A 27,163-nucleotide genomic window follows, 5' to 3' on the forward strand; every position below is an offset into this window, starting at 1 on the left:
GGCAACATGCTGAATTTACAGGCAACAGAAGCCAGTTCATTACAGCAAACATGAAGAAAGGCAGCAGAAGAGCACAGGTAACTCTGTCTCAGAGCTGTCCCTCCACAGAAGACAAGCCTTCCTCTAATGCTCATTCTGCACATTAAGATGTAAGGGTAAGGAAAGAGTTTTTTGGCTATTAAAAGTGCAGTTCAAATGGCGAGAGCAACTCAAATTTAGCAGCTCAGTGTTTTAAAGACAACACTTGGGTGCTATTTTCATTCCCAAAGCATCCAGAATGGTTATTTACAATTCCCCTTAGGCAGGCAATAAATCCAAGCATAACTAGCAAATACACCACAGTGTAAAAGGGACCCTGTGGCAGGCTAATGACCTTTGCAGGTTATACAAGTCTATACAGTTTGCTTCTGCACAGTAGCTTTGAAAACTTAGCTAATGACAGTTTCTAGCAGATCAAACTTTCCCTTTTCTATTGATCTGTTCAGGGCATCCAGCTGAGAATTCTGGGGCAACGGAACTCCAGTGGAAGAAATCAAGACCATTAAGAGAGGGGGCACAGGGCTATGAAATAGAAGGCGACTCCACAAAGGACTGCAGTAGGCACACTGGGGACTCTAGCAGAAAGGGCAAAAGGTAATTCTAAATTGACAGGGAGCTCAACGGATTATGAATACTAATTATTAAAAAAAAAAACAAAACTGTTCCTCCCACTCCCTTAAGAGTTTAAGAGTTAAATCTCTCCCTCTACTCTATATGAAGATGACAGAGGATTTTTTTGTTGAACTAGAAATCTTTAATACAGAAAAACCCACTCCCCTCACTTCCCTAGCTATAAGGTCAACATATTCGCCCAGGATATGAGTGCTGCATCTTTTGCATTTTATCACTTCCATACAAGTGCACTGATGTTCAGGCTACTGCTAGTTTTAAGATGGATCTCTACTAACACCTGCTAGCACTATATGTGCATGGATAGAGACAGATGCCCATTTGAGGTAGACGTACAGACACAGTGGTTAGGTAAACACCTGGATTATGGGGAATCAGATTCAAATCCTTGCTCTGAATCAAGCAGAGTATATATTAAGCAAGGTCTCCCACTTGCTAAATGAAAGAATGAAAGTCTTGAGTGACAAACTATTGTCTGTTCTAAGGTGACACATGCACTGTGATCTCAAACAAAAGATCCACAATGAAGCTTTTGCTTAGATGGCATTTTTCCATGAAAGTCCTCAGCTGAAAAGAAAAAAAAAAAAAAATCTAAGCTCTCCTAAACACATTGTTGTGCTTTAATGCAAGTTTATCCAAAACAAGAGTGTTCAAAAGAGCTGCTGATTAAGACCTATTGACTGAACATGGCTGACTTCACAAATCAATCTGTGGTATTTTGGTCTGAGCAAAAACTAATTGGTGATGGAGGATAAAATTTCTGCCCTGGCAAGGGAAAAATCTTTCTTCACAGCCAGGATCATGATCAACTTTCAGACTGTGCAGTAGGACAGCAGAAAGTAGGTTTGATGCTAATACTGCTTCAAGAATAATTTGGTCTTGTTTAGTTTCTTCCATTCTAATAAGATCTCTAAGATCAATAAGTAAAAGGGATTAGGATGTTCTGTCTGCCATTTTGCACCATGAAATATCACAGTGCATTTGAACTGCAGACATTTTAAAACATTTCACAATAAGGATGTAATGTCTTCAATAGCAGTGTTATTTTCTGATGAAAAATTCTCACTAGAGATTATAAGACCAAAGGCAAGAGAAGAAAAATCTATCTGGGGTACCATACCATCTATTATGAAGAAATGCAAGACAGGACAAACTCTTGTATATTCTAGTCATGTTGCCTTCCCTTCAGTGTAGTCTAAAGACAAAAACCCAAACATCTACGAATTTAATACTATGTAGCACTACAGGCAGAGTGACAATATTGTGCTAAATCTAGAGACTTGATGGGCTAGATACCATCTACAATAATAAATAAATAACATTTTATGAAGACCTGTACAGCAAGATCCAGGATATACTTAGATATTTTTCCAGAGCCATAACTAAAAAGGGGAAATGTTGTGTTTTCCTCAGCTGGTGCAATACTACCTGTTAATTACAAACAGTAAAGGAAGCACAAGCAGCCAGAGCTCTCTTGAGTATATCCAGCTGACACAGAGCAGGCTGGTGGCATTACATGTGAGCTCTCTGAAAGCAAGGCCCCCCGGAAGAGAGGGGTTTTGAATGTTTTGGCTACCAGTTTACCACTCATACTCCCAGGTATTATAAGCACACATACTTTTCTTATAAGCTTTCCCTCAAGCTTCTCTCAGCTGCCTTCCCCCCCCCCCCCCCATGAAGGAAAAAAAGTGTGTCCTGATAAAAGCACTTTGGGCCCCTCTTCTCACATATTTTTGCAGTACTTTATGATCCTGTGGCAGAGGCAAGGGATCTCTTGGCTGCAAGTAACAAGGACATTTCTGAAAACGTGCCAGAATACATACTACTACAGACAGAGCAAGTGAGGAGTCTCCTCCTACTGAGCTCAGTACTGCAAGATGAAATCCACACCCATTACCCCTTATCGCATCAAAGCAGCCAACACTCAAATGACTTCTAGGTTTAAATAACAACAGACAATCCCCCAACACTTTATAATTCTTTATTAATGAGCCCTCAAACCGCTTCACAGACTGTTCTTCAGCAACCTAAGAGATAGCTGGAAAATCCCTACTTCCTTATCAAAACTCAGGCTAATGCTTTTTCAGTCTATATGACTCCGCTTTTGCTTCCCATTTTCATCTGAAATAAACTATAGAAAAGCGAGCTACGCACTCAGCAACAACACATTTGGATGGGTGAAGGAGAACATACTCACGCAGTGCGTACAGGGAGAGGACTATTCCAGCCAGGCAAAACCCCTCAAAAAACCTGAGTGTGCTGAACATTGTCACATTCACTGAGAGTGCCACAGTCAGTCCAAATATCAAAATGAATATGACAGAGAAGAGCAGTACGGGCCGTCGACCAACCCTAAAAATAAGGAAAGAAGTGGGGAGAAAGGGTGTTAAAAGCCAGGATGGACATAATGCTAGATCATTACAAGTGGCAAAGATGGGAACAAGTCATACAACCCCTCAAAATATTTGCACCCATTTTTAAAGCTTGTTCCATATTTCTCCCATTTTTCTGCTTAAATTCACTTGATTCCTGGGTCATCTTTGCACTGACAAATTAATTTTAGATGGGATTAAAGGGGGATAGCACATGATGTATTACTGTTTGATTTAAACATCATTTTCAAAACACCAACAGTGAACAACACAACATCTAGGAACTACAGCAGAGCCATAAACAAAATCCCCAGAGATGAAAAACAGCTCCTCAGAGCTTTCCGTGGTAGCACAGAAGATTGTACGATATTGCATAATATGGCATACTACTAATTATTTCTCCACAATCTACGGCGACAGAGTTTATGATAGAAGTCTCCTCTTCCCCACAGACGTGTGCTTCCCCAGTCTCACCTCTTAGAGGAACACACTCAAAAAATGACTTTTCTTGCCCTCACTGTTGAGGAGAAGTCTAAAGAACGTGGACCGAGTGTAAAATAGGGCTTGTGTTGCTTTCCTGAGCATAGAGCGCCCATAACAACACTTGCAATAAAACAGTGAACTCCCCTATTTGGGTCTCCTGGCTCCCCCACAGCTCAGAGGTGGGGGAGGCTGCAGGAGGTGCCACCTGCCATTTTGCAGGGCCTCCCATCCTTGCCCAGCCCCGTGCTGGCTGCCTCTTCCTCGGCAGCGCTCCTGAAAGTGGGAGGTAATCGGATTAGGGAGCCTGGCCGGTCCCTGGGGCAGGCAGCCCAGGGAGGCCACCTGCGCCGACCGGCCGGGGATGCCTGCTCCCGGGGCAGGTGGCCTCAGGCCAGGCTGTCTGGGTGCTGTTGTGGCCCCTGAGACCCGCAAAACAAGCCCAACAAGAGAAGGTGAGTGAGAAATCGCTCCAAAGCAATTACTGACAGCGTGGGCCTATTACTGCGCAGCGAGGGTTTGCAGCTGCAAGCTGCCGCAGCACATGCCGGTGCAGCGCTGGCGGTGAGGAGAAGTTACGCTGCCGCTGAACGTGGGGACACCGCCTGCAGAATTTGGCTCTTTTGTGTCAAAGGGATACAAGATTTTTGCATGTCCTATTCATATACTTGGTGTTTATAATTCTCCCCCCCGCTCCTTCCTGTGCAAGCAGAATGATATGAAAGAGCACCAGAGCATGCTGCTATTTTTAAAGCAAGAATTGGATCATTATGTGGAGATTTCCAAAATTTTTCAGCTTGTCAACTCCCACAAGTTTGCCAGTGGAATTGAGGCTCCCTTTTAGTCAGCTCCATATGCCATTTCCACAAAGAATATATGAACTTGCTTTTCGTAGGCAGTTTTCACAGACCCATTCAAAGTAGTCTGTCAGCTGCACGCCAGCCATCAGGCTGAATGTCAGCATAATAAAGAACGTTTAAATCTCACAACTTAATCCAGTTTCACATACTGGGGTATTTCTATTCAGTTATTTTAGCAGACTGTTACCAGCAGCTACAAGGTATAGTGCAAATATACATTCAAAATTAAAACTCTGGATTTAGCTTTACTTAAAATGGAACAGAATCAATAAAATACAGAGTGAGGGGCTGGAAAGGAAACAGTATTAGAATTTTTGATGCTTCTGGGAGCTGGAAGAGTGCACCAACATAAGTGTCATCATTTACACTTTTTCAAAGTCACACCTAAGGAGATTATGTCATGGGCTCCTTCTATGAGGATAAGTTTGCTATTTTTCTCAGCTGTAGCACCAACCTTTGGGCACCTCATACAGTGATTTAACTTGTCATTAACCGTTTGGTGTTTTCAAAAATAGAAGGTACCATTAGGGAAATTGAAGATAGCAAGGTCAAAACAGACTGCTCTTAATAAGTGAACACAGCAGAAGATGAGCTCTCAGTCACTGTGCTACTTTTGAACTTAGGGAGAGAGCAGAACATTATTTCCTCGGCGATGTGCAATGCTCTGGGAACATACCGGACACCGGAGCAATTACTGCTATGCTCATTTCACATTTTACATTTACAGGACTTAAAGCAATTGGGAGAGCGGGGGAGTACCTCATACAAAACCCTGAACATAAGCAACTATGAACTATTAGCAATCTGGGCAAATTTTTGTAATACTATTCTCATAATCTTCAAGCTGCAATTCATAGTAATTAGTATTTGTGAAAGTGTTCTGTAGATGAAAGGTATTATGCAAACACTCAGAATTAGGAACCTGATTCTCATCACAAGCCTGACCTGCCATTCCCTGATGTTGATTAAAAAAGGCTTCATGCTTAGCATATATCAGTTCCCTTCTTCCTGCCTCCGATTCTCTCTTTACTAGTGGTTATCCATCATTAAGACTTAGAATTTCTTGTACCATTATACACATTATGCAAATGAATATTTGCTGTTAATGAAGAATCAAGAGCTCCCAGACCCTCCTGGGCCTGTGAAAGCCAGCTGAGGCCAGATATGCCCTCCATTAAGAGGCATCACCAGTACCTCCTCCCAGAGATGAAGCTACTGTCTTCCTCCCCAGAAAATGCAGTAGATTCCTTAAAAATCAAAACTCCAGGGTAACTATCAGCCACATAGCTGGTGATCAGGCAGTGTTTTGACGGGATGGCATCTTAGAGTATTAAAGAAAAAAGCCTTTTACATGTAGACAGTTATCTGACTAACATTGCATAGATATGCTTGTGAGAAATTAAACACAATCCCCCTAGCAAGAGAGCCCCAGGATGTTTTCCACTTCTATCCAAACTATTCCACAGAGAGACACTTGTGCCACAAAAGACAGCCTACACTGCAGACTTATCTGTATCAGATGTTAAATTCTGACTGTGCAGGTAAATAACAAGAGGTACAAGCAACCACAGGCTTTTGAAGAAACTGCAATTCACATGATGTGATAAGCAGATGCATCAAAAGAGACTCCTGATGTCATCAGACGCGCACTTCAGGGGGAAGGTAAATGGTGTGAGGACAAGACCTGCTCTTCCCATGCTCCTACGCATGTCCCTTGCCACCCCCAGAAGACTCTTAGCTTCACTCTTTCAGCTGATCAAATTGCTCTTCCCATGCTATTCTTTGCAAGATTTCTGGTGGCTTGGGAACTTGAATCAGCATGAAGGCATCCAGAGAGTACCAGTGCAAAAGCAGGGCAGGACTGGGCAATGAGAGGCAGAGGCTTACTGTGTTGATGTTATGTGAACAACAAGCCCACCTGCTCCAGAAGGATGCCTTCCACAGAAACCTCAACAGCCTGTTTCGAGAGCAGGCAGCAACGCACTGCCTGTTGAACAAGTAACTTACTTACTCAGGCTGCAGACATAGTCAGTCTTCACCTAGCCTAACATGCTTACAGACCTTCTTCCTATACATTTTCTGCATAGAGCTATCCAACCATGCATGCCTACTCTATTTTGAACATAGACCATTCAGTTTACTTAGTAAATGGACTTAACACACACTATGGCTTTGCCACTTACAGCTTTAAAAGCCTTCTTTCAGAAGAAAAAAAAAAGCCCCAAACCCTATGGTTTAGAAAAAACAAACATCTTCTAATTATCGAAATGAGATAGCAGTATATAAGTGAAATGAAAAGTGCATTTTAGAAGCGTGTGACACTCGTATACATGATATGTTTAATCTCTCCTGCTCTACTTTGCCCTGACATCACTTTTTTTTAAACAGGTACAATCCCCTTTGCATCTCTCTCCACACAATCCCCTGCATTAATGGAAACTCAAGATGTGATTAAACAGTAAAGTAAATCCAGTTTAGGTCTTCGTTTACCAGCCCTAAATGTTACCGCCAACTGACAAAAAGACTATCCAACACAGGCTTACCCTGCTGGGTCAGATACATCAGATGGCAAGAACGGGGCAGTGAAGAGGACCACGAGGACAGACTTTGGTGGCAGCAAACATTACGTTGCCCTGGCTACCCATGAAAGGGCTCACTTTTTCCTCTAGCTACCAAGTTACCCTTTTACTTCTTTGCCCCACTGCTGGAAATCAGGCTCTCCTTAAGCTCTCTTAAACTCACTGAAAAAGGACAAAATACCTCATTTTTAAAGCAGGCTAATTTTATGCTGCATTAGCACAGCTAAGCAGCCTGCAGAGAACAAGTGTACATGGCAGCACAAGGTGGAGAAGGAATGGATGGGAGAGCAGGATGCTCCTCATTTTTGTGGCAGAGAGCTATTAAATTTGCTTACTGCATTTCTCTTTTTAGCCGGTGCCTTAGAGAATAAGTTGTTCAATTACTTGCAACTTATTTGTCAATTATAGCAGCATTTCCCTAACTTGGAAATAAAGCTGCCTTCTCCACACTGATTCCTTTTTAGGAAACTAAGCAAGCTCCTTCGTTCATTTTCCCACTATACTTTCTATGTGTTGTTAGAGCCCTATCTTATTTTGGCATTTTAATCAAATTCAACTGTATTTTATCACACACAGTCTCCACTTCACTGAAAAGTCACAAATCCTCTCTTGCCTAAAAGCTTTTAACAACTGTTCAAACCTTAAGACACAAGCTTACTATAAAAATTTGAGCCAAGTTACTGCACAACTGCAGGGGGCCTTTTCTTTCTCAGCTGACCGAGTCACTTGGGTGAGCCGTGGCTTTAGAAGATTTCCGTAACAGGCAACTCTTCCCCTTCTTTTCCTGTTTTAATGAATGGTGAAAGAGTTAACTTGGGGCCATTTAAAGCATCAACATTGGCAACTGTGCTGGAAGCCACTGAGTTGACTGGGACAGCATCACAGAGCTATTGTTTCAGACTTTCCAAATTTCCATTAAAATCACTTGAGTCATGGCTTTAACTTTTTTTCCCCCTTTTGCATTACCAGAACCTCTCTTTAAATAAAAGCTGAACTCAGAACTAGGAGGGTATCTGATGATGTTTTCACTACTGCAATTTAAGGAGTTGCAATTTAAGCTTTTAAACCTAATACCCCAATATTAACAGCACATAAGCCAGTGATTCCTTAACACTACATGGAAACATTTGCTTAGCAAGAACAAAAATAGAACAATGGTAAGGTTTGCAAAAAACAGCCCTCTACACCCCTGAAAGATACTGTGTAGGCACAAGGTTGACATTACACCAGTCTCTTGTATTCAGTCAAAAGAATGCCATATTCATTTTTTTTTTGGCCTTTTCTCTTGGTTAAAAAAAATTAAAACAAAGGCTTCACTCCTATATAAATAGAAAATACTTAATTCTGCTCCAACTTTATGGCTGTAATAAATTCTGTCAGCAGCAAATAACTAAGTCAAATAGCTTATTTTCATGTTATTTACCTTGATATAAATCACTCAGTTCAAGCAATTAACACAGTTCATCATGCTCTCTTCAGAAACTGAAAATCATTATGCAAAGGTTCTTTATGAATATTAAGAAAAAAAGATCTAAGAGATATTTAACATTGTTATTCATTTATAGTTATGCTGCATTAAAAGATTTTTCACTTACCAGTCAGCTATACATCCTGTTATTAAGTGGCCAAAGATTAATCCTACCAGTAGGGAGAATTTAGCAATGTGGACTTTCCAAGCAGAATCACAAACAAGATCCCACTGGAAGAAAAAGACAGATACACTGGAATAAATTAGTTGATCTCAGATGCATTTAAACATACTAACATTGTTGTAGGCATTCTTCCCGATTTCAGTGCTTGCATGAGTGCACACAAACAGGAGCGAGGGAGGCAGCTTTCCCCCTCAAGTCAAACCCCATATCGCAAGAAGTGAAAGAAAAGACCTTCAGTGAGTTTGATCAGGCCATTATTTATAAAATGAATTCTCCCCCTCCTCAGCCCATGTGAATTTAGACTAAGGGGCATTTCTCCACCACTGGCACTACTGATGTAACTGAAGTGTACCACAGTAATACCCCAAGATAACTGCTAACAGTCCTGGAAAGCCCATTGCCAGCAAGCCAGGCAGTTTACAAGGAAATCCTCATATTTACTTTCTCACGATTGTTTGGCAGAAAGGGAAAAAGAAGCCGCTTTGCCCCAGACCCACAACATTTTCCTCTTAGGCATTAGACCAGGCCTCAGGAGAGCCAGGCTGAATTTCTGGCTTTAGCCCAGGCATCCTTATTGCCTTCAGACACGTAACTTAATCTCTCTTACGTGTAAAGTGTGGATAGTACTATCCTACCGTTGAATAAATATAGGAAGATACCTTTGTTCATGGTTTGTGAAGCATTCAAATACTGATGGCAACGGGAGCCTTATGCATTTCGTTAAAAATGAGCACAGCTAACTTTGGAGAGTCAGATAGTCTCCAGCTGAAATTCTGAAGTGTAAATGGTTATCTATATGTAATGTAATGGCAGTGGTCCTCTGGACAACACTAAGCCGTAGTTTCATGGCCAAACAAAATAAAAACATGCAAATTATTTTTTGAAAGTCAGATGCAACTTCAAGACAAAGCTTCCCTTAAAAAATGTTTAATTAGGTGCACTGGCATTTTAGGTAATTTCATAAAATACATTCCTTTCACAAATAAGGCTAGATCTGACTCATCCATCTGGTTCCAACATCACAGGATATATCCTCCCTAGAATATCCATCTCACCAAGAAGTATAGCACTTTCTTGGCCAAAAAAACTTGTGTCAACTTTCTGTAAACATTCAAGCTCAGGCTTTTTGTTTTAGTTAAGAGTATTTTAGCTAGTATTCTACAAGTACTGACTTGTATAAGTCAGGAGATGCACATCTGATCCTGTAAGCCATTCTGCAAGCTCCATATTGAAGGCACTAGGGAATCAGAAGCAAATAGCATGAGTGAATTTTTTTTCCACCAAATACCTATGAACTATTTAAAGTAACCAGCTCAGCAACGCAGTGAGAATTGCTCTCCAAAGATGTTGACATCTTACAAGTATTTTGTTTAGAAAGTAGGGGAAACGCAGTTCCTAATATTTGCAAATACAGAACCAATCTCCTGTTTCCAAAGAAGATATCTGTCCAGACAAGCCATGGACAAAACAAAAAGTAGGTACATCTAAGCTCCAGAAAGACTTTCAAATGCAATTGTTCAGGGTTTATTTTCACAGTCCAGAAGGTGTATATACTGCTTAAAAATGAGAAATATTTTTTGACTGTGGAGTATAAGTGTATCAAAAATAGTCATAATTATACAAGAACACCTTTTAAAGGCCATCTCTGCAAGATACTTGTTTTTATTTTAGTGCTGTCAGAGGAACAAGTAATGTCATCCAAGTGCAAAAAAATCTGCAGGCAGATATCCTGGTGCCTTTTCATCTTCACAGCATACTATTGCTAGTCAAAGATATCTGGCCCTTATATAAACCCCAGACAGAGAATGTTCAGTACCAGATTACATGTAGGTAAAGGTTCATGGTCAGAGGAGCCAAAATCTCATTAAGAGCTCTTGTGAAATTTCAGGCAAAGACAACTGATGTCAAACAAAATTGGCCACTTTGGCACACTGATGCATACAGCTAGAGTTTAAGGAGGGGAGAGTTAATCTATCAGCAGATCCTTCATTAGGGCCTGAAATGCACCCACTCCTTTTGATAAGTCATCTGTAAATCACTTTTTTATTTGTTTGTTTTTAAAGCTATAGACCAAATCTTCAGCTGCTGTGAAAATAAAGAACAGATATCTCTGTGCAAACAGTTCATCTGACTATTTCCTGCCTTCGATTAAATCCTGCCTCGGCAATCCAGTGCGAGTCTATTCAAAACACAGTTGATCTTCCAAGTCCACAAAGTGTAACATGGGTGCTGACACATGCATGTAGCTCTTGAGGTCCAATGAATCTTGCTTTAAAAAAATTGTCAGAATTCCTAACTGTGGAAATGGTGAAATATTTCACTGTTTTTTTTAAGCAGAAACTCAGAGAATCTGCCACGATCTAAAACTTACTTCCTCAGTAATAAGAGCTCAAGTGTACCTCAGTTTCTTCTCTGTCAGCTGTTACAAACCAGAGAAAGCTCACTGTAAAGCAGTTACCCAAAATAAACACAGAATTTGTTATACAAGACAATGAAAGTTTGGGCAGAATTTCTGTGGGTTCCACCAAGTATTTGGCTTGAAAAGAAAAAGGAGAGGGCACAAAAGAGAAATGGACACGTATTCAATAGCACACTCATATAAAGACTGCATTAACAGGAAAAAAAAGTAGTAGATTCTGCCCATTGGTCTTTAACACAGCAACAGAACAAACTTCATCACACTGTAAGTATAAGAATTTTGCATGAACCTGTGCTCCTTCCTCCCTGCCCTGACCCACCAATAGCCAAACATGGAGGATTTCAGTCTCAGTTTAGAACAGCTGGAAATAGAGGGTAGTCAAGTAGGAAGTGTTCTACAACATTGATGCTGTCTTTCCGCTTACATACATACACCTCTGCTCTACAGAACTGAAAATATTCGATGCATGTCCACGTGTCATGGGTGTGGCTAGAGCCGTGGCAGCACCTGCTGTAAACACTAAGGGTTTCATCTGGCAAACATGACACTCAGGTTTACTCCATGAAGGAAGAAATCACAGGTGTCCATGTTTTTGCAGAACAAAATGCTGGGACAGGCGGTGCTGACAACTACTCCAGCAGCACTCCCAATAAATATGCACTGGGAGATTGTTTTGGCCAGAGACTAGTCAGTAATCCCCTATTGCCTCTTACGGTAAAGGTTAAGGTTAAGGTCAAGGTTAATATGTTACATGCAGGCCAGGCCATTAAATCCTCTCACTCCTTTGGCAGAACCCCCGGATGCTCCATTTGGGAGTTAACACAACCCCCAGCTGGAAGGAAGGGTGCGGCTAAGTTTACAATGCTCCCTGGGTTTTCTTTCTGCGTCCTCCCTCCAGATCTCTAATGCAAAAGATCTGACGAAGTTACAGGTGGAGCAATAATACTGAACTGTTACGTCTAAAAAATAATAATAATTAAAAAAAAATCGATAAAACATGATGGTGGAGAGGAAGCCTTTAAAACAAACAAACAAAAAAAAGCATTTTCTGGTAGCACTGTAGAGATTTTGCCACCTATGCAGATGTGCAATATATTGTAGTTTTTCTTTTTTCATGTTGTGACAATTTTTGTCAAAGCTTAAGGAGTCACACCTTAAGGATCCTAATGTTTAATTGATCTCAGTGAGTCACCACCCATGCTGTGAATCGCTATGTTTCAAACAATCAGTCAAGATGGAGGACTCTGAAACATGAGATGTTTTGGAAGACATCTGGCAAAAGTTAATGCATCCAAAAAAGTAACCATTCTGTAACTTCTGCACCAGCAGTGAAAATGTGGATAAGGCTCATGCAGTGAGCCAGTATTCACTCTGAAGTTCAGGAAAGATTTATGAAAGTACCAGTGTAAAATCTGCTGCATGATTGTTATTATAAACACAAGTCCTCTTATTTAAGGTCTCCTGCCTTGAAATCGGCCTTCACTTCCTACTACTGAAGCCGTAACACTGTGGCATCTGAACAAACTGAATAGCCCCTGCAAGAAGGTTGTAACAAGATGCCTACCAAGGATTTGGTTTGCCTTGTTGTCATCTTGACTGCATGAAAAAAGGTGCAGGGAAGACCCGTGTGTTGTAAGAAGAGCAAAGAGACAGGAGGGAAGGTATTCCTGTCTTGATCTATGTCCAGACTTTTGCCAAAAGAGAGCAGACCCTTCCCCAAACACTTTGCAGATGGATCAGCTCTCTGCTTTGACTGCTCCATGCATCAGTTTTGGCACAAGGAGACAAGAGGATCACACACGCGGCTGCCCTGGAAGACCTACGCCAAGCATGAACTGCACCCTTGGTCCTTCCCCAACGAGGCAGCTCCTCGCCTGCTGTGCTGGGCTTCCTGGACTTCGTTCTGAGGCATGTAACACACCCCACACACTGCAAACAGCCTCTCAGCCCTTGGAGAAAAAGCCCCTCTTCTGGAGCTCCAGGCCTCTAAACATCACGTACTCCACGGCTTACCCCGGCAGCCCCCAAACTGCTCTTGGAGAAAAGCCAGGAGCTCCTGTGTGCATCGGATGGTGTTTTTAACAACAATAAATGGAAATAAGAATCTATCACTTGTCACTCAGGTCCACATATATTGGGTCTCTCATTACTTTGTTCTTCTCCTTCCTGCTTCATCATTTCATAGCCAAACCCTGTCAGTTTTCCCCGGACAGCACTAAAATCCATCTTTTCTCTCCGTTTCTATATAAATACCTTATATAGTGTGAGTTTAAATTTATGATGCCTCCAGATTCTCTCAGAAAAATGTGAACCACAGAAGGGTTTTTTGTTTGTTTGTCTTTTTAAACAAACTGTATTAAAAAAATATATCAAGTGATGTTTTTCATATACTGTATATAATGAAAAGCAAGCCTGTAACCAGGTATTTATTGCTGGAGGAAGAGCTCCAAGTCAGCAGACTAAACACTACCAACAACAAAAACAACAACAGCGACAACAACAAAAAAAGCAAAAAAGTCAGTACTTCTACCATAATATACCTGCCACCAATGCCTTTTCTCGGGACTAAACTATCCAAGTAGCACACAGTTACAGCTTCTGGAGACCACTGTAACAAGACTTCCCTCCAGGCTGCTACAGGAAAATGCTTCTCTCCTTCCCTTTTCAACCCCCAACCAACAAAGATGACAACCTGACTGCATTTTTAACGTTAAAGAAAATGTACAAGCTCCAGAAAATGGTGTATTATATAGTAATGCTCAACTTTATAGAAAATAACTGCAATTAAACACTATTAAAGAGAAGGTAGGAGAAGCCCCACAAAGGGACTCACCAGCCCAATTATAACACTTGAAGTTTGGGTGGTTTTACTGACACACATTTCTGAAGAACAGTTGAGGAAGTCCTGGCACACACTTTTAATAACATTCCTCCCTGCCATATGACTGCACAGCTCAGCCATCTCTGCATCATCTACTCAGCAGTGACAACAACAGGGCATTTAAAGTAGCAAATCTGATGTTTTAAGCTTTGAGGTTCAGGGCAGTGTTGTCTCTCTTTTGAGAACGCAGCTAGGCAAAGCTCTTTCCAGTCCCAAATATATTTTAAGTATTAATAAAGTGTTCTTGAGAACATCTGGCATTTTTGACCACCAATACAACCAACTCTGTGACTGTAACAACAAAATAAACCCGGGAAGGTTTATGCAGAAGAGGGTGCAAAAATACATAAATTCCTCTTTCTTTGGCCAGCCATATTGAGAATCTCTCACCTAACAAAAGATATCTTTCCTACTGATGGGAGGAGGAAATCCACGTAAATGCCTTTCATTCTTATCAGACACAACTGGACTTACCTGGGCAACACAAGGGTCATAAAAAAATCCAGCAAACCAGCTATTGAGATTTTTGTTTGTTTTCTTTGAACAGCCAGTCAAAGAAATCAGCACCACCTAGCCTGGAATGCCATAACCCAAGGCCCAGTAAACACCTGACCTTTAAGCTACTTCCTTTTGTTCCGATACTAGACCCTAAGTACTGAACACATCTAACTTCCTTCAACTTTATCATAAGTAGATGGTTTTGTTGAAGATCTCCAACCAATGGCTGAGTACTCTGGATTCGTTAAAGATATACAGCTAAATCCTTCTCCTAAGCAAGTTTCTACTGAGAAGGTAAAGACTGAGATTTTGAGAGGTTTAAAAATGCCCAAGTTTGCAAGAATTTTTAAGGTAGCAAGAGAGATATTGCTGGTATCACAGTATCACCTTTTGTTCAACCTCTGCCTCCTCCCTGTCCCCAGCAAATTTGGGGTCCTTATTCCCATACACTAGAGCTTACTAACTGAATAGACATGAGGGTTTGTTTTGTTTAGTTTCTTGTCTGGCTGATTTTTCCTAAAGGAAATACAGGAATAACATTTTCCCCACATTTCATTCTTTGAAATCAGTAAACCATTTCAGACCAAGGCAGACACCTGGCAGAGAAAGTTGCAACCAAAGAAAGTTACTCATGGACAGTGAATACAGAGTCTTATAAATGGAAAATGTCAGGTAGCTTTAGCTCTAGATATAACTGCCTGGGCCATGTACAATTTGGGGGGGGGGGGGAGAAAAGAAAGAAGAAAAAAAAAAAGGAAAGACACCCTGCTTTTGACTAGTGCCACATAACCAAGGGTTTGGGGGATATTGGGAGAGGTGGGAGAAGGGGGAGAGAGAGAGAGAGAAGGACAGAGCGCACGAGTGAGACACATGCTTAGCAGTCTTCCAAGAAAGATATAATTAGATCATGCAGTGTTGTGTGAAAGCAATTTCATGTACCTATGAAAACAGTTTCCATCCCTGCAAAACAGTACAGGACTGTACAGCAGTGAACTTCAGCAATCTGCCTAATGATTTCCAAAGTTTAACATAGCTGAAGTTGCCAAAATGCATCCTTCATAACCACATTTTCAGATATGAGTGACTTGGCTATGAAATTTCCACATTAATTTTTGAAGTGAACTTTTTTTTAGGCCTGGTACTTCAATCTTAAAAATAAAACACCGGCTTGGTGCCACGCTGTCACACATCACTACATGAACATCGAGATATAAAAGCAGCACTTCCACTTGAAGTTTTACAAACCTCAGCTCAGTTGCGAAGATGGGAAACCTACGGCACAGGTTATGTCGCGCTACTTGAGGTCGCAGAGGCCAAGATGCGTTGCCTTGCACGTTAACCTCTTCGCAGTAAATCGACTGCCACCGCCACACCCCCCAGGGCGACACTTTCCACTCACACACAGCATGTGGGCAGCCCTGTTCATCCCCCGGCGTCGGCAAAGGCAACGCCTGGAGCAGATGCGCTACTGGAGCCTCTTCTGCCTGTGCCGCGGCCCCGTGCCCGCCAAAGCGGCACTGTCCCTGCTGGCAGACCTACACTGCCCATGTCTGCACACCCAGTGCCGTACACGGATCTCAGCCCCAGCTGCTCTGCAATCCCTGTCCCCCCGCTGCGGGGAGAGAGAGAGAAGTGATGCAGCCAAGTCCTGTATCGATGGGGCGCTTTTTGTTAGGCTTGGTGTCTGCATTACACCACACCACGCTTCTCTGTTTGATCATGCGGATTTGCCTCAGACGATAGTATTGCCCTAAAATCCTCTTTGGCGTTAAGGAGGGAGTAGCACACCATGCAACCTCAAACCAGGAACACCCTCTCCTGTGGCAGTCGATGGACCTTGTCTTGGTGACTGGCAGCGCGAGATTCACCCCTCTCTTCCTACCCCATCCCACAGGCTGTCGCAATTAGGGGAGGATTTTTTTGGGTTTTTTTGTTCATTCGTTTTGTTTTTTAAGCCCAGGTCACTTCTGTCACCTGGTTCAGCGCACAGAGAATAAACAACTGACAGCACCAGGACAGCTGAGTGAGTCACATAACAGACTGCTCAAGCAGCACCGCAATCAAAAGACAAGCCCAAAACTTCACAAACTTGCAAGAAGATAAAAAACACAAAAAAAGCCTTTGTTTCACAGCCAGTAAACTAACCTGGAAAAGTTTTTTCTAGTTGAATGATCTTTACTAAACAATTCCTCAGTCTATGCCATAGGCAAAAAACCCTCCAAGTTATCCACCAAACACAGCAGCAGAATTCCAAGATGACAAGACGCCATCTAAAACATCACAGAACTGGAAGAGTTTCATCTATCCTTCAATTTCACATTTTAATCAAGAGCAATTAGCTCTTCTGTTCCCAACTTCGCTCTCACAGATCTGTGTCTTTTCCCCAGCAGGCAGGGAAGAAGGAAGTTTGTTAAGTAAATAATCATCAGTAACACACTAACAATTAAAATATGACTTGTTAATCATATGACACTCTTCTGGATACTCAACATGATTAAATCAATTTTAATAGGATCCATACACCACCCACTTCTCCATCACTTCTTCCTTTATTTTCAGTGGCCGGAGCTCTCTTTATTCTAAAACATTTGATCTTCTCCAGCCTTTGCCCTCCCTAGATTAGGTAAATAACCTGTTTCTCAGCTGAGGTGATCCGCTTCACTTTTTCCAACTCTTTAATGTCATCTATAATGTCATCTAACATCAAAGTCTTGGGAGAGAGAGAGAGAACACGAGAGAGAGAGAGAGAGAGAGAGAGAACACGAGAGAGAGAGAGAGAGAGAGAGAGAACACACGAGAGAGAGAGAGAGAGAGAGAGAACACACGAGAGAGAGAGAGAGAGAGAGAGAGAGAGAACACGAGAGACAGAATCTTGCGTGCAGCTTTCATGAATGCTATATTCATAGCTTCCCAGAGAGCAGGATCTAGATTTTTCCATTTCCCTTTTTTTTTACTCCTCCATGCTGTAATTAAGGATCTTTTTTTACATGTATTCTGATGTTGTATGGAAACAAGTGTCACAAAACTGAATTTAAGTTTTAATTTTTATTTTAAGAGCCATAGCTGTTTGCCTCACTCCAGCCATATGAAAAGACCAGAGGCAGCAATGCCTACCAACAGGAACTGACAGACACACTGGGAAAAAAGGCTTTCAGTGGCCATCCCTCAGTTTTCAACTGATGCCAGCATTTATTCTCAAAAAGTTACTTGCTGGTGGGACTGGCTTTGCGACCAAACAAAATAAGTTGTTGAACAAGTTTTCAAATTTATCTAAGGTCTAAGCACTGTAAATGGAAACCATATTTAAAACACATTTTAGTTAAATATTAACATTTGCTGTCATCTGATTATCAAAACCAAGTTAATACTTTGAACATTGACATTTTTCAGGCTGTCAAAACAATGTATGTGTAAAACATATTATGCATGTACAGCCTTGAAAGGAGCAGGAGTCTAATTTACTCTCTTGTTGGGCTTTCTTAAGAATTGGGGGGAAACCTTGAAAATGCCAAACATGGCATAAAACTCTGAAATGGAGAAGAGAGAAGAAGGAGACAAGAAGGGGAAGCAAATCTCTGAGCAAGTGAAATACTTGCTCAAAGCCACCATAGATAAAAAGATCAAAGACCTTAATTTTAATATGTAATTATTACTGCTGCGACCCTGCCTTCTCATCATTTGAGGACTACAGTTATTAGAACTCGGGCAAGAAGAAAAGGTGATGGAGGAGGAAAAAAGAGGGTCCAGAATTAATTCAGAATTAAATAAATATTAAGGGGAAGGGAGAAAGGATGAAAATAGTCAACTTGTTCTACAAATCAAAACAAGACACTGCTCTGTCAAAATCATCTTGTTCACGCAGACTATGTTTTATAAAGCCCTGGGAGATAGTGTAGGGTAGAAGGTCACGTGGCTTGACTTATATATTCCTTATCCTTAACAATATTTGTAACCTGGATATTGCAACATTGTATAAAGGCTTACGGACTTTGGTCTGGAGGACAAGAGGAGATTGGACGATTCCTGAACACTGCAGAGCAACAGAAAGATAGTATTTGATACGAAATGAATTCCTTAAGAACTGTTGTAAGTTGAAATACCTTTCCAGAGAACCAGACTAGTCTGTGCTCTGAAAACAGTGTGCAAAAGCAGCTATAATTCACATTCCACTAGATGAGGCTAATTAACTTTTTTTGGATCTTACAAATAACATTCCTTATTCTCTTGACTTCATTACTCGTGGATCTAAATAGACATTGTAACTACCATCGGAATATATTTACCTATTTAGTCTTTTCTTCTTGTGCTTCAGGAGGACAATTGGCCCATTTGGGGCTCTCCCTCAGCTGTGAACTGAAAACAGAAAAACAAACAAACAAAAGTCCTGTACTTCGTATTGAATTTTCCTCCTGGGAAGAAGATGAGGGAGAAAAAATGAACTTGTCATGACAGTACAGACATTCACTTACATCATTTAATATAGTACAGGAAGGCATTCAGGTACTGCAGCAGTGAGGACAGTATTATAATGTATATAGAAAGATGATAACTGTAAAGACACATGCGACAGTAGCAAGGTAAGACAGAGAAGTACATGCCTTGCACCACCTTTCTCTACAAGAATGAGTCCCACTCAGTCTCTAACTCCCTGGACACTTTTGCTCTTGCTTTCTGTCATCATTTTACAGGCAGAAGTTTCAGTCCTGAATTCACTGGTTGCACCAGACATATGCACTGCAGTCAGCCAACCTGTCCATGCACAGCAGTGCTGATGCATCTCCAGCCACGCGGGAATATGCGCTCTATATTCCCAGTATGTATTTACGTGGCCTGGATCGGTCGGAGCTACTGAACACGCACATTAATCATCTCTGCTGCCAGGGCGTGGGCCAGAGCTGCTCAATGCTGAAACTGTTTTTGTTTAATACCTCTGTCACAACCTCAATTAGAAGTTCTCCTTGTACTTCCTTTCTCCTTGTAGACCCTCAAGGTCCTTTCTCCTCCTTTTATATGAAAAATACCAGACTACATAAAAGGTCATCTCCTCTCAAAAGTCAAGTGCAGAAATCATGGTATTGGAGCTCAGCACACGTTTAAGAGTTTGAGACTGGAGCCCAAGAGGTTAATGCAAGAATTGAAAACTCAGCTCTGCTGCAAAGTTGCAGCATCTTTTTATGATAAGATTCTCTGATATTTTACACATCATTACAGCCAGCATATTCCTTTCCTTTATAGCAAGATTTCAGCCTAATTAATTCAACAGTTACCTATGGATAAGCCAGAATCACCCAGGCTATGCTGCAGAAAAATAAGAGGATGAAAGAATATGAAAGACAGTGAGCAGGAACAACAGTTCCAAGCAGAAACTGTGTAATGTAATGCCAGATAGTGCAGAGAGGAAACTAGACAGAAATAAGTGGTCTGATGGGGAAAACAAAAGACAAGGTACACAAAAGTGTTAGATTCCTTTCACTGTTTTCTAAATTTAACAGCTCTCCAGAATTTATTTGGAAAGCTTTAATTTAAAATTTTGTACCATTACTATACCCAAAAGTTTTTAAGTTAAGGAAAACTATGACTCAAACTATTCTAGATGTTATTTCATTAAAAAAAAAAAAAAAACAGAAAAAAAAAAATCATGATTTGCTGGCCTGTAATCTTCATCTTGGTGTTACCACAACAAACATCAAAATTGTCTCCAAATTAGATGCCTTCCTAAATGCCAGTGCCCCCTCTTTGACAATTACTTTAAGAAAAACATAGGTCATCCTTTACAATCTCTCTCTTGTAGCCAGAGTAAGAAAAGGTAAAACCGTTAGACCACTGAAAAAGTTGCATTTTAAACTGCTTGAGCAGTTGGTAAATATACACTATAGCTCAGTAATTTCTACCATAACATAGGCAGAGTTGGTATATTAAAACTGAATGACTGAGAAGCAGGATCTATTAAGGGCGGGGGGGGAAACCAAGCATTTCAAACATCATATCCATACAGAAAAACACAACACGGTTTCAAGTACACACAGATAAAGAGGAAGACAAAATGCTCAATACTAAGTTTTGGAAAGCTGAAGATGCCTTTGAGGTATTCTAATTTGGAACTACCTTCCTGAAGCATTATTATTCGTTCTACAAATGCTACAAACTTTATTTATGTTAGGCTGAAATCAGATTCCTGTATCCAAGACACATTACCTTAAAGTTGAACATAAACATTCTAAACTCAGTGTGCTTTCCCTCTAGTGAAAAAAATCCATACCAAATAAAAAACATAACACTGCCTGAATTCTAATATCAATATTGGTCTTACTGCAGTCTCCATCTTCTAGACCAATAGCTTAAAAATATTTCAGCCCCATATATAACAACTCCCCCCAAATGAAAAAATATAACAGTTAAGCCCCCTAGACAATTATTTGTAATCCAGTGAAATCACACTTGGTTACCTCAAGCACCAACATACAATAATTTACTGTTTGCGGGCAGACAGAAAACAACTCTTCACAACTCTACAACACCTGGAAATGCTGGTACAGTTACCAAAATAGACATCCACTTCACTCTGAGTCAGAAGGTCACCCAGTAATTTGCACCCTTGTTTCAGGGCATTGTACATTATCACCCTGATAACCAGAACGCTTCATCAACCGTGTTTAATTGATATGGACAATTCCCTGAAGAGCCTCAACAGGGCACAGAGTCAGCTCTCCTTCCTTTTTAAAAAGCAGATTTCTCACGCTGAAGCCTGGGAGCATTCAGATGAGCAACCAATGACTCTATTAGGTAACCCACGGAGTGAAGACACAAAGTTTGTCATCTCTATCCATAGTTGAGGAAGCCATAAAATTAGTAGTGGTAGGGCATGAGTGATATACTAGCTTTGATCTTATCACTTTTGACCCAACTGCTGCACTGGGTACAATAGCTCAGGGTTTTAAAAGATTTGGGACTAAGCAGAAGCTAGTCAGCCAGGAACCAACATGGACAAGACAAATCCTGGCAGTTGCAGAAAAGAAGAGAAGGATCAGTTTATTATATCAAATTTCTGGAGTCTTTTCTGAGAGATCAGCCAACTACAGGATACGCAGAAAAGATTCAAAAAAACTCCTCCCATTTGTGCCTGGGAAGGGTGGCACAGCTGTTAGTCTAAGAAGCACTTTGTCATAGTGATCCATTTGAAATAACTAACAAGCATACTCTGAAAGTGCACTTGGATATTGAAATGCACACCCGTCCTCTATCCCAAGAAACGCCACCCTGCAAACAGTGCAGAATTTGTCACCACTGCATCAGACAGAGGTTTGTTTGTGGTAGTGTTTGTGGTTACCTGCAATAATCCCATGAGACAACACCACAGATGTCACTGCACAGAGCCATTTCACCTCATTAATCCATCAGAAAATCCACATTAAAAAAAAATAGTAATAATAATAAATGCATTTAAAAACAAAGTTTTCTGCCAGGCTTGCAAGCTGAATCAGCTCAAGACATGGCCAGAAAAATGCCAGAACTGCCTTAAAAGAAAGGTAATGTAGACTGGCACAGATATCCCCTTGCAGAGGCAAAGAGCATCACATCACAGCTTGAACTGATCCAGCTTTGCTCCACAACAGAACTGCCCCATGCTCATTGCCCAGCAGCACTGCCTGGGTTTTTCTCTCAAATTAAGCTCCTCTTTATTGGAGGGGACTGTCTGCTACAGGCTAAACCAATCGTGAATGAGAAAGACTGAACCTGTGGCAAATAGGTAAAATCATGGCATGTTACTTGGGAAAGAAGATGACTCAACCCAAATCAAGTGGGAAGTTAAGAGCCAAGAGGAACAGCATTGCAGCAAAATAAGGCATCTGGAGTAGAAAAGCAGCCACAACAGGAATTCCCTTGTGACGAGACATGAAATATTATTACATAGTTGTTCTGAGTGATTAAAAAGCAGCCTTCAACTAACTGCTTCTCTCTACCCCACCCCCAAGAGGGGGAATGAGCTGGAAGGCTGGAAACTCTCATAGGGGGATGCTGTGCCATCATTTGCTACAATTTAATCAAGTCTCAGTCATTGCCCATCATCACCTTTTGGTGTCCATTAGACAAATTAGCATGCAAAAGAACAAACAACCCCACCACATAATGTGATTGAACGCAGTGGACAGGTCATCCTAGTAATGGAGTATAACAACAACCATCAATCCTGTAACTAAGAGCTTCTGTGGAAACTTTGCCCCAAGATTACAGATGACTTTGCAGATGGTTAGGAGATCCAGGCATGAAAGAGGTTAGCAAGAGAGTTTCAAAAGTCTCTGCTGAATATGCACTGCAACCTCCTGCTGGGTTTTATGGCCATTTAAGTTTAGTTGTGATTATGCTGCGTTTTGCATTAATGCTAAGAATTTATCTGAACTGTCACTTAGCAAACGGGGCAAAATGAGACCTCAGGTTTCCCCTTTGCAAAAATGAGAGTATTTCTCAGCATCCTTCCTTTGGACAGAGGAGATAGATGTACCATATCAAGGGCAGGTTTTATTACTAGCCTTTTGCCTGAAGGGTAGTTCAGGATACATAGCTCACAAATGATACACACTCACTGTTGATAGTGATGTGATAATGGTGACATGAAAACCCTGAAAAAAACATTTAGCAGGGCCTTACAAGTGAATTGTTGCAGAGGAGGATATTTAAATTTGAACCAAGCTAAGGTCCAAGATTTATGCACCAAGTCAGGACATTAGCTCAGATCCGTGATTTAATATGGCCACTGGAATTCCTGTGGTTAAATTATGCCTCTGACCTCTTCACTGTATGTATTTCAACAGTCTTAAATAATAAGCAGTATGTTCTTTATTACCATTTCCAGTTCTAATAACTGGCAGGACTATAAAAAGCAACATTCCCAGTGACTCAGTCAGGGAGGTCAGGATAATGGTAGTGCTTAGCATGGCAATGCCACTCTTCAAAAAACATGCAAGGCCACCTTTGGCTCCAGCAAAGACTCAAAGAGAAGCGGGGATAAACAAGCCACAGAGCAGGGCTGGAAATGGCAAGATCTCAACTCCATGAATCCCAAGTATGACACGGGTTAGGAAAAAAAAAAAAAAGGCACCAGGGAAGGGAGAGCTGAAAAAACGGGGACAGAAAGACATCATCTGATGAAGGGTACCATTAGGAGAGGCTACACAGACGACAAAACTCATCATAGTTTATGGACAGCTACCTGCTCCTGAGGGGCAGAAGATAGCAACATTTCATGCACACATACATCAGCAAAACAGAAAGCAGGAAATAAGCGTTGCACTAAATAAAACGAAAATTGTTTTATCGTTTTTGAAGACAAAAAGATAAAAAGCAACAGAACATTCATCAGTGATTAGCTTGGACCACTGAAGATGAGAACAAGGTTATTTACTGGCCAAACAAAAGTGCATTTTTTATTAATATACTTTTGGCACTCTTTATGGCATTTCAATATAACCCCTGGCTACTATACAGATGAGTGTATATTAGACTAAGATAGATTTAATAAAATTCTATTTAGAAAGATGAGAACATTGCATAATACGTTACAGAAACGAATCTATTTTTGAGGGGAGTTAAGGGAAATCTGAACATCCAGTTTTCTGAATTCATCAGTACAGCTCTTTTTCACAAAGGACATTGGGAGACATATAAGAAGAGTTAGCAGTTACGAGAACTGCTCTCGCAATATCAGAAGTCCTAGTGGTTTATAAGAGAGGAAGACTGAATTAAGCTAGATTGATGTTCTGTTTGGGTTTTTCCCTCTATTTCTTCATTAGGATAAAAACAGACTGCACACCCACCCAAAAAACCCAATAACAAAATGAAAAAACAAACTAAGGAGAAATCCTGACCCTGAGAAAACAACCTAATTATAATTATACAGGATTACAAATCAAAGAGAAAGAGCTGCCAAGTTTTTGGAAGCAAATATACACAAAAAATAAAAACTCTACACTGGAAAAAAAAAAAGTCTGAAAGGATGATTATTATTCTTTTTAATACAAAACAAGACAGCAGGGACCACAGTTGTTTATTTATCCATTAAAATTGATCTGCCCTTTACCACAAGTTCTTCCAAGGAACATTTTTTTTAATTAAAAAGAAAAAAAAATGTAACTATAGCATGCAAGATAGCAAACTAAATCTCTCTCGACCTTTTATGGCTAACTTGATGATGACCTTCAAAAGACTCTCAACATTTAAAAAAATTTTTACAGTTTACACTAAAAAGAAATATCTCAAGACCATTTCCTCCTGCCTGCATTATCAGTGTTAAGCCCTAAAATATAGGAATATCTGTCTCTAGTTATAAACACAAGAAAATCTGCCTCTCTCTAACGTCAAATTTCATTATGCACTTTTACATCACAAACCATTAGAAGTCCACCATGTGCTTGCGTTTTTTGCATGGAAATTCTTAAATTCATTCTGGATTCATGTTTTTGGAGGATTTCCTTTACTTATTTTTTTCCACTGGTGCACATGCTTTCAAGGGACACAAAGAGAAATTTAAAGAATTTTCAATAATTATGCGTGCTGGTTAACCAAAGCAGAATCATGCTAATCATCCGATTATGGCTGCATTTCTTTTTCCCAACTAGATAAGCACAGTTAATCCAAAACACTGCTCCCAGGCAGGAACTAATTTTTGCTGAGCTTGAGGGTTTGAGATTAAGGGAACTACTTTCCCAGTGTAACATTTTCATTTTACGTTTCCAAGAGCTACAGTTGTTGGTTAACACGGATGAGGCCCATACACAGATGGCATGGCTTTTTCATGGCTGCTGGTAGGGAGCACCAAAACCTCTCAGGTGAAAAGGCAAGGCATCAGCAAAAAAGGAACAACAGCAGAAAGCAGTGCAGCCTTCTTCACCAGAAATTTTCCACCTTAGCCTTACGTTATGAAATACAAAGCAGAGCAGCGTGTACTTTCCGCCTCTGAAGAAATGCAACTTGTGTAAGACACATTTCTTCTTTTATTACTCTACTGAAAGCATTATCAAGGGCATGTGTACATAACAAGAAGAATCAAGCAAAACTTTGTCTGTTTTCCCTGAGCATTTCCTGTAAGCATCTCATGAGCTTTCCCCAAAAATCAGCCTGATTTGTGGTTTGTACAGCAGCCTCAGCATACTTATTACAATGATGAGCAATACAACAACTTGAGCTTCCTCTAAGATCCTTTTCTCTTACTGGCTCGCAACCCTTGCATGCGCCCACAGTGTCTGTCCACGGGACATGTGCCCAGGGGGCTACCAAAGAGACCCCCACGTCTAAGAGCCGGTGGGACAGCTGCCATCACTGGGATCACAGAGAGCTACCAAGGATCCCCTTTTGGGACACAACTTTGCCGCTCGGCGCCGCGACCAGTGGCCAGGTACAAACTCCCGGGAGGCCTGACACGATGACAGGCAGGGAAGAGGGATTTACACCAGGCTGGGGCCCACGACTGACCCCGCATCGCCGTCGGGCCGTGGTGAGCACGTCCACGCCGGGGTGCCTCGCTCCTCTCTGCCCAGGCACAGCGGGCCCCCAAAGGGGCCGTGGTATCGGGGGGGACGGGGCAAAAAAAGGATGCTTTTCTCACCTTGCTGACGACGTTTTGCACGAGACCGGCCCTGATGCGGTAGTGCCACTCGTGGCACTCGCACTCGCTGGCGTTGCCCCCCGCGGGCGTGGGCAGCACCGGCGGGGGGAAGAGGCTGTCGTTGCCGCTGCGGTTGCCGGGGCCCGGCGCTAGGTAGCCGCTCCAGTTGCCCTGCCCGTCCGCCTCCCGGCACCAGAAGTCCGGCTGGTCCAGGAGGAAGGAGTCCGAGAACTTGCTGAAGCCGATGAAGAGGGCCGGGATCCAGGTGAGCAGCACCAGGGTCCGCTGGTACCCGCCGCCCAGGCCCCCGAGGAAGGGCAGCACCGAGCCGTCGTAGTCGAGGAGCAGCGGGCTGCAGGCGGCGGCGGGCGGCGGCAGCGCCTGGATCTCGCCGGCGGCCCCGGCGGCCCCGGGCGGCCCCGGGGGGGCGGCGGCGCCCGCCGGCACCGAGCCGTTCTCCTCCGGCGGCGGCGGCGGCCGGCCCCCGCCGCCCGCCTCGCGTCGCCGGTCTATCGCCATGCAGCCGCCGGGAGCCTCACATAGGGAAGGAGGGAGGGAGGGAGGGAGGGAAGGAGGGAGCGAGGGAGGGAGGCGGGCGCTGGCGGCCGGCGAGGGGGCGCCTCCGGCTACTGGCGGCCGCGGCGCTTGGCGCGATTCAAACCGGAGGGCAAGCTTTTCCCTGTCTCCTGCTTTTCCCTGTCTCCTGCTCCCCCTCTCCACACACACGCACACACACCTTGCAACACAGGCTCCCGGTGCGCGGACCCGGCAGGAGGCGGGTGGGGGAGGGAAGGAGAGGGGCGAAGAAAGGGGGAGGCACCGAGCAAGCCCCTCACTCACTCGCTCACTCTCTCGCTCCCCCGCACCCTGCGACCACGAAGCGCTGCAGCTGCCGGCGGTGTCCCCCCCCCGCCCCTTGCCTGTGCGTCAAGCTGCACTCATCCCAGCTCACCCTCCCCCCTTCCGAGAGGCACCGCCGAAAATAAAAGGAAGGATCCAGCCGGATCCGAGCATGCAATGGGCCAAAGGAGAGGGAAGGGGAGGGAAAAAAAAAAAAAAAAAAAGAAAAACCACCCTACAAAGCAAACCCTGCAACAACAAACCAAGCAGAACCGGTGCAGCAAGGCTCTACGAACACGCCTCCTCTCCCGCTT

General features: G+C 42.3%; 1 protein-coding gene across 2 annotated transcripts in view; it reads right to left on the minus strand.

Annotated features, from left to right (window-relative positions):
• The window catches only part of SLC22A23 (solute carrier family 22 member 23), a 122,718-nt gene extending 96,190 nt beyond the window's left edge, over positions 1–26,528 (minus strand). For both annotated transcript variants that reach the window (XM_013939490.2, XM_067290794.1), the window contains exons 1-3: positions 26,010–26,528; positions 8,556–8,659; positions 2,867–3,021 (exon numbers count right to left, since the gene is read on the minus strand). In XM_013939490.2, the coding sequence (XP_013794944.2) occupies positions 2,867–3,021; positions 8,556–8,659; positions 26,010–26,528 (778 nt within the window). The remainder of the gene's footprint in view (positions 1–2,866; positions 3,022–8,555; positions 8,660–26,009) is intronic.
• Positions 26,529–27,163: the final 635 nt, after the last annotated feature.

Source organism: Apteryx mantelli, chromosome 2 (assembly GCF_036417845.1).
Source record: "Apteryx mantelli isolate bAptMan1 chromosome 2, bAptMan1.hap1, whole genome shotgun sequence".
Classification (NCBI taxonomy): domain Eukaryota; kingdom Metazoa; phylum Chordata; class Aves; order Apterygiformes; family Apterygidae; genus Apteryx; species Apteryx mantelli.